The 13,825-nt window shown below is 40.1% G+C and overlaps 1 protein-coding gene across 1 annotated transcript in view; it reads left to right on the top strand.

Annotated features, from left to right (window-relative positions):
* Positions 1 to 9,383: 9,383 nt before the first annotated feature.
* Positions 9,384 to 13,825, top strand: part of LOC108972997 (neogenin-like) — a gene marked incomplete at its 5' end in the record, with an annotated part of 165,377 nt that continues 160,935 nt past the window's right edge. The window contains one exon of the mRNA XM_018939982.1: positions 9,384 to 9,457. Coding sequence (XP_018795527.1) covers positions 9,384 to 9,457 — 74 coding nt within the window. The remainder of the gene's footprint in view (positions 9,458 to 13,825) is intronic.

Genomic DNA, 13,825 nt, shown 5'->3' with positions numbered 1-13,825 from the left:
TAAACAAAAAAGATTACAAAGAAAAATGAACTTAAAAAAAACCTTTAAAAACGTCAGTCAACATCAACACTTACCAGAAAAGTATCAGAACACGTGACCATGCAGATCAGCCAGACTCTCATACAGACTACAACAATGTAGGTGCGTCGCAAATGGATTCTTCCAAAAACGATGCTGATGATGAATTTTCTCTTCCATCCTCTAAAACCAAACAAAACACACTAGTATTAGAACACACTGCTTTAGCTGCCCAAAGATTTGCAGTAAGTGATAGAGCAGCGGCCTTGATTGTTTTATCTGCTTTTCTGGATGCCAAAAAAGCAGGTTTTAATACGGAGGATCAGGCTAGTTTTGTCATTGACAAATCCAAGATTAGTCCGGCAAAAAAAAGTGTTCGAGTTAAGCTCTAAAACACCTAAAGTATTGACTCTGTATATGGGCTGTATTTTGACGGCTGCCAAGTAAATACACTTACATAAGTCAGCGAAGGTGAAAAGTACTACCGCGACACTATCAAAGAAGAACATATTTCTCTTATAGCGGAACTTGGTCGTCATTAGTTTGGCCACGTCACCTCTCCTTCCGGGTCAGCTAAGCTATATGGCAATATTAACACGACAATTCAGTTGATGTGGAACATCTAGAAGTTGTCGGTGCTGATGGCACCAACACGAATACAGGTTGGAAAGGTGGAATCATTCGGAAACTAGAAGAAAGAAAAGGTACACTGCTCCCTGAATGTGAGAAGTTGCCTGTTGTCAAATTTGAGAGTTTTCCATCCTGCCAATTACCTTCTGAGGTTANCAAGCTTATCTCTATAAAATATCAGAAGCTGTTATTTCCGGTCAATGTTCCTCAGATTTAGCGTCGATGCATCCAGGTAACATGTGCAAATCTCGCTGGCTCWBCTGTGCAAATAGAATTCTGAGATTATACATTTCTACTGACAAACCAACAAACTACATAAAGATTTTGGTCAAGTACATACTTACAGTTTACTCACCTTTGCGGTTCTCAATAAGATTCAACAGTTCAATGAAAGATGGCTCGCGCCATCGCTATGCTGCAATTCAAAGGTCGAGATACTTACCTGCTAAACTGCGCAACGTTGTCGATTCATCCATTCAAAATAATGCTTTCTTTGCTCTTCCAGAAAGCATTCTCCTTAGTATGATGACTGACGAACAGATAGAAGTCAGAAAGTTGACCCTTGACCGTCTTCTGGCAGCCAGAGAAGCAGAGTCTGACACTGTAAATGGAAGGGTTAGATGTAATACAGTGCCAAAGCTGAATTTCATAGCTAATAATTTTTACGATATGATCCACCAGTTCTTTGTTCAGTTTCTAACGAAGAACTCATAAAAGGGCTGTCGGGTGACACTGCAGAGGTATGGAAATTTAGTGAATTCTCCTCTCACATCGTGGCAGTCAAAACTGGTGACAAAGGCATCTTCTAAAGTTATTGGCCCCCAATCTCGTGATCGTTTTATACGATCTGCACTGAAATCTAGGCAACAAGTGCCAAAGTTTAGTACAAAATCTAATTTTTCGATAAATTTGACACAGATTAAGACTAAAACAAGCATGACATATGGTTGGTTCGTTGGGTTGGGCTTGGGAGGAATCCGAAGAGCAGCCACTTCCACGCGGTGGATTCTGGGTGACCAATACAGGTTAGCTGAGAGCTGCAACAATTTTCACATTGCGCTGTGGCGCGCCGCATTCTCGCTCGTATCTCGGGAACGGTTCGTCCTACGGCCATGATCACATACCATTTCGGTAGCAAATAACTTTTGTTTTATACATTTTGCCATGAGATGCGTATTTCAGGCGCTAGGTAGACAATTTCGCCGGAGTTGGGGTTGAAGATGCAATCCGATCTCAAATCAAAAAGTTGCATTGGAATCAGGAAGTACTAACCCAACTTTTCCGCACTATTGGAAATCCCGAATCGAAAAAGTCCGGAATCGACCCACCCTAGTACTCATGTCTCTCACTTATGCCGACAAGCTCGGCCATTTTGAATGTTCATTTAATTGTTGACAGCTGCTTTGCTTGAACATGTATCAAATTTTGTGTGAAAAACGAAATGAAGTGCGCGGATGCATTCCGAATGTTGACTGTGGCATACATAGAAGCTACCTTGGACCGAAGCAACGTTTATCGGTGGTACAAAATGTTCTCAGAAGGCCGAGAATATGTGACAAACATTGGCTTTTGCACCACGATAACGCCCCTGCTCACAGATCGTTGCTGGTGCGCGACTTTTTGGCCAAAAACAACACACTAATGATGCCGCAGCCACCGTATTCCCCAGATCTGGCCCCCTGTGACTTTTCTTGTTCCCTAAACTGAAGAGGCCTATGAAAGGACTACGCTTCTCTTGATGAGGTAAAGACGGCATCGAAGGAAGAGCTGAAGAAGATAAAAAAAAAAATTATTTTTTGAAGTGCTTCGAAGATTGGAAAAACCGTTGGCACAAGTGTATAATATCTTAAATGATTAAAAAACACAAAATTCGCGATACTTTTTGAACACACCCCGTATGTACACCATAACATCAAAAATATCAAACTTTACGATGAAGTTGTCAGTTGCGAAATTGCAACACTAGGGCTGCAAGCCCCCAAATATAAAAGTCAACCTACGTATTTCAGAGACACTATTCGTGCAACTGTTTTATCCATTTATATGAATAATCTATTAGAGAGTAGAACCTGTGGGTCAAAGGTACACACCAGAGAGCTGCAACGATCATAATTTTTTCAATCATACCCGATCATTGACTCGGATTTTTTGTAACGGAAAACTTTGCTTCAACAAAAATGAATGATCGTAAGTGAGCGAGCTCACAGCGAACATTCAGTTCCAATCACTGTTGCTTGCTTCGTACTGATTTTGTGCGATCGAATGCCTTGTGTGAGCAGCAAAGAATGTTCGAGAAAGTTACTTGCATTCAGCTCGATCACAATCATCCCCTTTGGTCATACCGGATGGTTCGATGGTACAAAAATAGCATTGCTCATTTTAAATTTATTATTTTAATTGGTATATAAAATTTATGCCACAATTGTTAAATAGTAGTCCAAAAATATAAATTTTTATTTTTCCCAGAAATATTACACATTTGTAAAAAAAAAGGATCTTTCTCCTTTTCTTTTTATCTTATTTTTCCAAGAAATACATTTGAAAAGAAAGAGGATCTTTATCCTTTTTTATTTTCAACATAAAGGATTTAAGGAGTTCAAGAGCTGAAAACGTACGCTACCTGCCCTACGGCATTTCGCAAATGATAACATCAATTTTTCATCAGCTCGAACCTACCTACCCTACGCCTTTGCGCAAAAGATTATAATATATTATATTATGATAAAAATGCTAAGCGTTGAAAATGAAGAAATATATGCAGTAATGTTGTGATTAATCTTATGCATCGCAACTTTTTTCTGTTAAAACACAAATATGTACATACAAACTATGCACATACAATATATATGCAGGGAAATTTTCGATCTGCTTGGTTCCATCACATTCAATTCAAACGCACATTTGATCGATGTCTGAGTTTTCGTGCATCGTTGAACTCGATCGTCTTTTTCTGTACAATCATTTCCAATCATCATACCGTTTCTGTACAATCACTTCCAATCATCATACCGGAACGGAAAATCAGTTTGAATCAGTAAGCAAAGCAATCAAACCGATTGATCGGACTCCTTCGTTTTAAGCACGAAACTCGATCGGAAAATTTGTAGCGAACCGCTGTGTTGAGTTGTGACCGGTTTGAGAGAGGCTGATCAAACCGAATCGATCATACTCAATGCAGGTCTCTGGTACACACGTAGGTGTATTGCACCTCTGAAAAACATAAACGAAGACACAGAAGATTAATTACACTTATTAGTTTACAAATATCAAAGTGTTCATTGAATTAAAAAAAATATTAAAACATTATAAATTGAAATTCTCTCAGAGCCGTTCACTTGGGAGTGTCCAGAAATGATTATTCTACAAATTGCTCAAGCAGGTCCCGACTTCCGGTCTGAGGTCATGTATCCTCTGGGTAATCAAAGAACATCCGTTTGAAAGCGAGATAAAGTGAGAAGGCGAACCATTCCTTCTCACGGCTGTGCGCAGGGCTTGGTGACGACGAAAGCGTGTTAAGAATTACAATTTAAGGGCATGCACCTGGAATGTCCGGTCCATTAATTGGGAAGGTACCGCTGTCCAGATGGTTGATGTCCTCGTAAAAATAAAGGCATATATCACCGCCGTCGAAGAAGTGAAGAACGGAATAAGTCCTTGTGGCATTTACTACAGTTGTTGGAGTCGTGTTGGGAGAGAGACTCCATCGCCTATTCCTGGCATTCACCCAGGTGAATGAACGTCTAGCCACAACCCGTATCAAAATCAAGTTCTTAAACATGATCACTTTGAATGCACTTGTGAGAGCTGCTATCGCCACAGTGTCAAAATTGTGCGTGGCGACGTAAACGCCATGGTGGAAAGAAGGTATCTTTGGCCTAACGGTCGGTGAATTCAGTCTTCACGATGAAACATCCCAAAATGGGTTGAAGCTGATCGACTCGCCGGGTCCGGAAATGTGGTTATTTGTGGTACTTGATTTCAGCATTGAAATTCACAAAGCGTGTTTTACTCATAACAATGCATCTTTGTACATAAAATAAATAAAATTTAAAATTTTACCTGTCGGGTCGATACTACCCCAACTCCCATTTAAAGCATATAATGGTTTTTATTTTAACCTTATGCCGAATATATCTGTCAATGTATGATTTATATATATGTACATATGTATAAAATTGATTGTATTGAGATCCTCTGAATCGTAAGTATTTCGCTGTCTTTGATTCTTGCAAGTTACAAGAGTGTAAAAAGTTCGGCGTAATATGACGGGTGAGTAGTCTTTTCATTACTACCTTATATACAGGCAACGTGGTCATCCAGGTTGTTGTTATTGGAGGAAGCTTCTCACGGTCCCAGTGTAGCACCGTGTTGTCGGCATTCTTGCTGACTGGACTGCCTGCCAGTAGTACTATGCTATGCATCTGGTGTTTAATTGGCTCAGTGCCAGGATAATCTGGACAGGATTGCCCCAAGGTGCAAGCATTAGTCCAGAGTTAGAGATTGCGACTCCTGTGAGGACGAACGGTCGTATCAGCGAACCGTTTAGCCCACGCTGCGATTCGGCTCAGTGCTACATCGGTCGACTCCGGACCGTTACGAGGACATTGTCCGACTGGCGGCCAATTAAGTGCACTTAATCCGTACACTGGTTGGGGTTGTGGGCTGTACCACGGTGAGCATGCGATAAGCTACCGCTTTGGTGGTCGTGTTTACCGAGCGGGTCTGCGCGTGAGTTGCTTTTTTTTCAGCGCGTTCAGACGCAAGCACCTGGACAGCAGCTATTCTTGAATCTTTCTGTCCGAGAGCCCTCTGCGCTAGTGGTACGCCAGCGGATCAGTTCGACTGAAAGGTGGGTCGGGAAGTGAGATGCCGCCTCGGCGGAAGAGGAGTACGAAAACCCTGGCTGAAAGCGGAGAATCCGCCGCTTCTACAGTCGTGGATGTTTCCACGTCAGATGGCGGAATGGAGACGATGCGAGCGGTAAGGTCTCCACCGCGTAGTAAGATGCGTTTGGGGTTGGCGCGTCTAGAGGGCGGAAATAAGGGAGGAAGCGGGAGTTGTGGCGGGAGCTCCAACGCGTCCACCGCTGAGAAGGGGGTGGGCGTATGGGTTCATCGCGTAATGAGGGAGGGAGCGGTAAAGGAGAGAGTAGCGAATAACAAAAAATTCGGGGATGTGGGGTTGGACGTCTCTGTCAACCGAAAATTGGGTAGTTGGGTTGTGGTCCAGGGGGTCCATATGGAGATCTCCCATGAAGAATTAATGGAGGATCTACTCCGGCTGAACCTCCAGGATTTCAGGCCGGTGTCCCAGAGGTCGGACGTGAGGATGGTCAGTCGTCTCTGGAGGGTGACCACTGACGGTAACACCAATGTCGTCCTTGAGCGTACGGACAAGTTGATGTCCGCCCTCTTGGAGGCAGGTAGGTGCTACATAAAGTGGTTCTCTTTCAGGGTGCGACCGGAGAGCCCCGTCGCTGACTGCTTCCGTTGCATGGGATTCGATCACAGGAGGGCTGAGTGTAGGCCTGCGGCACCACATTGCCGCAACTGTGAGTTTAAGGGTAGACCAGCTGGGCATCTTATGATGTCAGCTGTATGCCCTATCTATTGTGGTTTGGTTGAGCTCATCCAGCTTAACTGTCATTGCTCCTATGCCGTGATGTGTGAGTTGGGGAGTTGGTCAGTTAGTGAGTTTGAGGAGTTGGAGGTTGACGAGCAAATTGCCCGTCTATATGGGGTAGTTTGGGGGTTAAATTCTGGGGTATTTAGGAGGTGTGAAAGTCATAAGACTAGTAAGATTAAATGGGAAACGCGTGAGTTAACCTTAAAGAGGAGGACTGTCAAGTGACTGAGGCGAAAGTTTCAACGCGCCCGTGGGTCCAATTCTGATAGGCTGTTCCAGCTTAGGTATGAATTTTGTTGTGCGGATAGTTAGCATAAGGAGATATTACTGAAAAGTAAAGAGGAAGATTGGAGGATTTTTGTGAGTGAGAATAGGAACAACCTGGGTCAGGTTTATAGGATCTGCCGGGGTCGCAGGAGGGAGGATGTCACCTCTCTTTGCTTCAGTGACACTCTGTTATCGTCGTGGAGAGAATGTGCGGGGGTTCTGTTAGGTGTGTTTTTTCCAAGGTAGGAGGTGTAGGTACCTCAAGCACAAGAGGTGCCTGTCCCTCCATTAAATGATGGGGAGTGGGGGTACGCCTTTGGCCTGGCTACGTCTAAACGGTATCCAAGTGGAGGGATACTTTCCACGAGTGTGGAAAAATGCTAGGGTTGTTCCTCTCCTGAAGTCCTCTGATAATATCAGGAGCGATCCTTGGTCTTATCGGGGCATCAGTCTCCTTCCAGTACATGGATAAGTGCTTGAAAGAGTCATGGTAGAACGGTTTCAGGAGCTAACGAGGGGTTTGTGGTCGGATAGGCAGTTTGGGTTCAGGAAAGGACGCAGTATAGAGGATGCTTGGTTTTATGTTCAGAATGTCGTTAGGGAGAATGTCAAGAAATACGTCCTTGGCATATTTGTTGACTTCCAGGGGGCGTTGGACCGAGTGGTGCAACGGCTGAAGGAGCTTGGCTGTCCGGAAATTACTCTTTGGCGGAGTTATTTTTCGGACAGAAAGGCCTCTCTTGTCGGCATGAATGGGRGTGTGGAGATTGGAGTGGTTCGTAGCTGCCCGCAGAATTCCACCTGCAGTCCATATGTTTGGAACCTTATGATGGACACTCTGCTTGAGCAGCTCGAGCCACTCTGTAAGTGCTGTGCGTATACGGACGACCTTCTTCTTATGCCCGAAGGTCGCTCGGTCTGAGTCCGAACAGGCGGGAGGAGATCTCTTAGAGATCATGAATACTTGGGGTGTAGGTGTGAGGGTGGACATATCGAGGGAAAAACGGTGGCAATGCTGCTTAAGGGCAGATTGTCACCGGTTCGTCCACCGATTGCCCGTGCGAATGGGGTCAGTATCAGATATGTGACCCAAGTCAAATATCTTACGTTGACCATGAGTGAAAGAATGTGTTTTACCCCACACTTGGCGAATGTGAAGGAGCGACTGCAGGCAACCATAGGCAAAATACGCCGTTTTGGGGAGCGATTGGGGTCTCGGACGTCGTGCTGTCCGCACGTTGGCTTGTTTGTGGCCTGTGCTACATATGGAGCTCCTGTATGTTGGGAGGCAGCCCAGGAATATCTAGGGAGCAAGAGGCTTTTGGATGATAGGGTTAGGTGGAGGTGGAAAGAACGTTGGGACAATTGTACTAACGGCCGAGTGACGTACGAGTACATTAGGGACGTTGGGTCCATTGAGGATAACCCAGATTTCAGATTTTGTCAGAGTTTGGGTTTTCTGCTTACGGGCCATGGGCTTCTGAATGCATTTTTGCATCAGAGGCTGCAATCGGTTACGCCGGTTAGAAAATTGGTCGCACTTAATTGCAGAGTGCCCGATGTACTCGGACATTAGAGATCTGGGTGGTATGGGGATTACATGGACTGATGGACGATTAGATGTTAGTGGTGTGATCCCCACTAGTCGGAATACCGAACAGTTTGGGTAATTTTCGCGTGAATTATTTAGCGGCAAAGACGGTTAGCTGGGAATTAGGGTTAGGCTTTATATGACTGGTGTGTGTATGTGATGTATGTATGGGGTCCAATCCCTAGCCACCAGTCCAGAGCCGTATGGAAGCTCAACTGGTAGTAGTTTCGGCTACGAGGTCTGACCGGAGAATTAATTCTGGTACCACGGAGAGCAGGAGCTCTTGGAGGTAACTCAAACCTGCTCATGCGGAATGGCCCCTGGGGGAGTATCGTTGTGGTTGTGGTTAAAACCCAAATGCGTGAAGAACTGACTTTGTCTGAATGTGGAGTTGCATTGCAACCGGGTGCCGGACCCAAAGCACGGCAGAAGTTTAGATGGGAACCCGACCAAGGTGATTAGTGTGTTCATTTCACACTGGCAATTGATACTGAAAATGCTTAGCATTCTCAGGGCGCTGATCAACGCATTGATTTGATCCGCTGTGCTTTTGAGCGCCGTGAAGCAAAGCTGTCGTCAGCAGGTACCCACGTTAAACACACCGGACGTTGTTTTCTTACCTAATTTTTTAAATTAAATTAGGTTTATCTAATCAGAAATACCGCGTAAGGGTTCGTCAGTTCAGAAATACATACATATTTTTATTCAGAAAATAAGTATTGGTGTGATTTGGAGAATGCGGAACCGCATACTATTTCGAGAAGATTAAGAAATATAAAAAAATATTACAGAATTTTTCAATTAATTAAAAAAAGTAAGCAACAGTCTCTAAATATGTGAATGAATGTGCGCAATATACAATAATATGAGTTGGTTTTGTTCCTTAAACTTATTTTTGTTAACAATGCTGCCTAAATATAAGTACATTGTCTTGTTTTATTCCTTATATATTTTTCTGTTTAAAGTTAAAAATATTGTTTAAATATCCTTAAAAGCTAAATAAATAGTTAAAGTTTACATATGATTCTTTGATTGATCTTCCGGGTTCCTGTAATTGAATGAATTGCTCAATTTAACGAGTATCGGTTAATTTAACGGAAAATTGTGCAAATTTTGAGTGCAATTGCCCGGGGTACTATAGTAAGCATCAAACACATACACATATACATTTAGAGTAGAAGTGAGCGAAGCTCTAATTGGTACTTGTTATGAAAATGTAATAACATCATAGTATTTATTGTTTATATTTTAGATGCGGAATTGCTTTATTCAATATTGCCGGATGGTCACCAGCGGAAGAAACCATTTTGTGGACCCTACCATTCAGTACGTTTACACATATCTATCATTTTATTTGTTTTTAGTACTAAATGTTAAAGGTGCTTATTTTCCTATATGATTAAAACTTAAAACTTCTTATTTTTAAACTTTCGTTACATGTGCCTTCAAAATAAAATACATTTGTCTACCTAACAATAGCTTGTAATAGCTAAAACTAATGGAGTAGATTTAGAGTTGTGCTTATATTTAATTGCTCAACACCGGGTGTCTATCAGCCTGTGCAAACGATAACTTGAGATATATTGATGAAACTTGCTGCAAATATTCCTTGGCACTATCTTTATTTTTAAAATAAAAATTATATAAAATAACAAATTTAATTACGCAACATCCGATTTGACAGTATGAAAATGGTTTAAATCGGATTACTATATAACATCACCACTCTCTTGAAAACGGTTTTGTTGAAAACTACTAAAAGAACGATAACTCTGTAAATAGTACAAGCTAACACAAATTCCATTCGATTTTTTTACTTTTCGATAATGTGTATTTATGTACAAATTAAAGTACAATAATACATATATCATGATAAAACTTTGCACAAAAAGTTACTTCAAAGTAAGCCGTCTCGTTTCTAAAAATTATACACAATATAAAGATTTTCTAACTTCCACTTAACCTCATACCGTACACCATATATAAGCTAATATGCAAGATATATTAGCCAAATACACACAGCGTATATTATAGGATATTTTATACTTTAATCCCGAAAACGTGTGAAATTATTGTCATTGATCAAGTGGGGCGAACTAACGCATTTGGTTTGCTTTCCGAATGGCTTCAATGGAGCAATTCAAATGGTTTACTTCTAAATAACAATGGATATGCATTTATAAATAGTTACATTGATTATTACTTACCGTAGTATGTCCTTCCACTTTCCTGGCATACAAATTCATTTGCATTTCCCGTGAAAATCAGCACAGCGAGGATAGAGGGTAAACAAACTGCAACTTACCAACAACAAGTATACTGTACCCAAAAAATAAGGTGACATTGTATTTATTTTGAAAATTCTTTATTTATTCTTTCAAATCTATGTCATCCCCTTCAAAGTAATAGTACATTATGCTAATGGATTTTCCATTCTTCGAAACACTGGTTGTAGTCACTTTCCGGGATGGCCTTCAGTTTCGTCATCGCTGCGGCTTGAATCTCCTCTATCGTTTAAAAACTGTGTCCCCGGAGACAGATCAGGTGAACGGTGGTTGCGGAACGATATGGTTTGAGTTTTTGGCGAAATGATAATTTAATGCAAATTCCTTGCTCAACAAATTTCGACATCGCAAAAAACGGAGAACTCACTTTCAGCAGCTCACAAAACGACACGTATCTCAAACACTAATGAATATTTTGACATGAAATTTGACATAAATTTGACTGACAGTACTACCCACCTAAAAAATAATAATTTGCCAAATCCTTCGACGCGCGCAGTTTAAATTCAAATGTCACCTTATTTTTTGGGCACAGATAATTAAAGGTCCTGCTATGCCTATGCGAAGAAGGGGAAATGATAAATATACAAATTGCATAAACAAATAAGCAGAAGCTTTACAGTTGGAATAATGTATATAATACGAAGTTCGCGATAATTTAAAGCAGTGGTCGGCATTTCTTAGCACAATTGTGCAAACTAACTTCACACGTACGCTTACGCTCTATAGTTCAGTCGTTGTCGAGCCAGCAGCGAATTAACATCACGCAAGACTATGGCGCAATATGCCCTTCGAGAAATATTTTATGATTCTAAATGCGTTTGGTGCCCTTCATGTTCCAAGTCTTTTAAAGATAATAGGGAATATATTCTTAAAAGACATCATAAATTTGAATGATTCATTGCACCCTGATTTGAAAAAAAAATTTAAATATTTATAATTTTTTCCCTCTACTTATATATGTGAAGAAATTTTTTCAGATTTAAAATTTACCTACTCCAAACAACGCAATAAAATTTATTCAACCCATTTAACAATTTCATTATTTTAATAAGAAATTCTCATAAAAAGATTGATATAGATATATGTATTAAAGATAAAACATTAAACAATTAGTTTAAGCTATATTTATATTATATATATAAATTATTCCCCTCATTTCGAAAAACTGCAGAACTTCTTATTTATCTGTTTTATTTATTTTTTATTATTTGCTCTGAGATTTGAATAATCATTTATTTATATATAGCTTTTAGGTTTATTGAATATTTTCATATCTTTTTGCTCCAACGTAGTGAAAACATATTTAATTTTCAAATTTTATTGAGCAATAATTTATTTTATAATTTTGCTTATAAAATTTGCTTAATTTTAATTCCAATTTCTCACTCGGCTACTTTTTTTCGTGCTCACATCAACACAGTGATGTGTGGAATACAACCCTCGACCTATTTTGACAGCTGCACGACTACACGACGGCAGGCCGACAGTTGTCGTTCTCACTAACTTCAATTTTATCCTAATTTGCCAACGACAGTGGGACGACAGTAGAGTTGACAGTAGAATGGAAGATAGAGAGATGAGGTAAAGTGGTGATGCCACTAATATGTAAAATGTAAAATTATTCAAAGCTCTAACAAACCTGACGTTATTTTACAAATAAAAGCATTAAATAGCTCTGTTACATCATTTATAATAACAATTGATAATTTGAAACAAATAAATTTACCTATTTACTAATATTTTGCTTAAAAATTTCACTTTGAACAAAATATTAAAATTTATTAGTATTTATTAGTATTAGTATGGCCACAACGAATTTTGTGTACATGCCGGCCATTGTTATGTTGCTGCCCTCCCACAAAGGTTCATGTAGTAGGATTCACAACGCCGTTTTCAGTTCACTGTCGTGCTGCTGCAGTCTGTCGCGAGCATTGTGTTCCGCGCATGACAGATCCTCTCATGCCGATCACTGATTTAAAGAGAAATGAAAATGAAACATTCAACTGTAAATTAAACGTAGATATATAACTGTTAAAAAGTCAATGGGAAATGTTTTTGAAGCAACAATTTTGATCGGGAAATTTAAAGGGGAGGAAGTATTTATTCAAATGATTTCATCTGATTTATCGTTCGAGTTTAAACGTCTGCAATTTCCGGTTCGTCCTGTTTTTACCATTGCCAGAAATAAACCGCAATGCCAATCTTTGGGAATTTGCGTTATAAATTTGGAATATCCGGTTTTTTCGCATGGACAATTTTATGTTTCTTGCTCGCGGGTTGGAATCCAACGTTTATATTTATTTATCCGAGAACAAAAAAACTAAAAATGTTGTCTACCATATAGCGTTGAACTAGATAGTAGTAAAATCTTTCAATAAACAAATTATGTTGCAAAAGTAGTAATCTTATTTTATAACGCTCTAAGAAGCGGGCGGGGTTCAGCTAGTATATATTAGGTTGTCAAAAAATTCTTGCGGTATTTTCACTAGTTGGCGCTGAGAGCGCGTAGTTTTAGTTTTATTCGTCGCATGGGGTCATGCTCTCGTATACCTTTTTGGAAAGCTCATTTCATGCGCTAACACGTGTTTCATTGATTGTCGTTTCTTTTAAGTCGTTCGTGAGTTATATCGTCGCAAACATGGAGCAAAATAAAGAGAAATTACGGCATATTTTACAGTACTACTACGATAAAGGCAAAAATTCTTCTGAAGTGAAAATTTGTACAGTTTATGGACCCAATATAGTTTCCATTTCTACCGCACAACGATGGTTTCAAAGTTTTCGTTCTGGTGTAGAGGTGGTCGAAGATGCGCCATGCTCCGGAAGGCCTGTCGTCGAAAATTGCGATAAAATCGCTGAATTGGTCGAAAGAAACCGGCATAGTAGCATCGGTCAAGAGCAGGGCATAGTAGTATTGCGTCGGATTAATTTTCCACTTATAATTGATGTATTATCTTTTAAAATATTTAGTTTAGTCAGCTGCTGCCTTTTTCGTTTGTCTTTTAATTTTATTTATGGTTTGTTAGAATTTCTTCAACTTTATAGATTTTAAGTGGTTCAATGTATTCAATTGTATTCATTTTTTAGTGTTTGTTATGTTGTCAAAGAAATGCTTATGTATTGCAGTTTGTTGAATAATTGTTTTAATGATGTTGTGATCATTATTGTGCTGAGTTTCTTAAGACTTTAAAACTTCTTATACATGGTACGTTCCAAAGTAAAGAGGACTTTCCGAATCTAGTGCCCCCTGTAGCGCCATCTATATGTCGGATGGTGCGATAGAATCTGCTATCTTCATCGATTTTCCAGTGAGAATTTTTTAACATTTCATAGATTGGAAGTGAAGTTATTGCGTTTTAAGTGTCAGTATGCATGTGTTATCGTTGCGAAAGTGAGCTTCAAACAA

Source organism: Bactrocera latifrons, unplaced genomic scaffold (genome assembly GCF_001853355.1).
Source record: "Bactrocera latifrons isolate USDA-ARS-PBARC rearing strain unplaced genomic scaffold, ASM185335v1 scaffold_444, whole genome shotgun sequence".
Taxonomy (NCBI): Eukaryota; Metazoa; Arthropoda; class Insecta; order Diptera; family Tephritidae; genus Bactrocera; species Bactrocera latifrons.
This window is presented reverse-complemented; position numbering and strand designations above follow the sequence as displayed.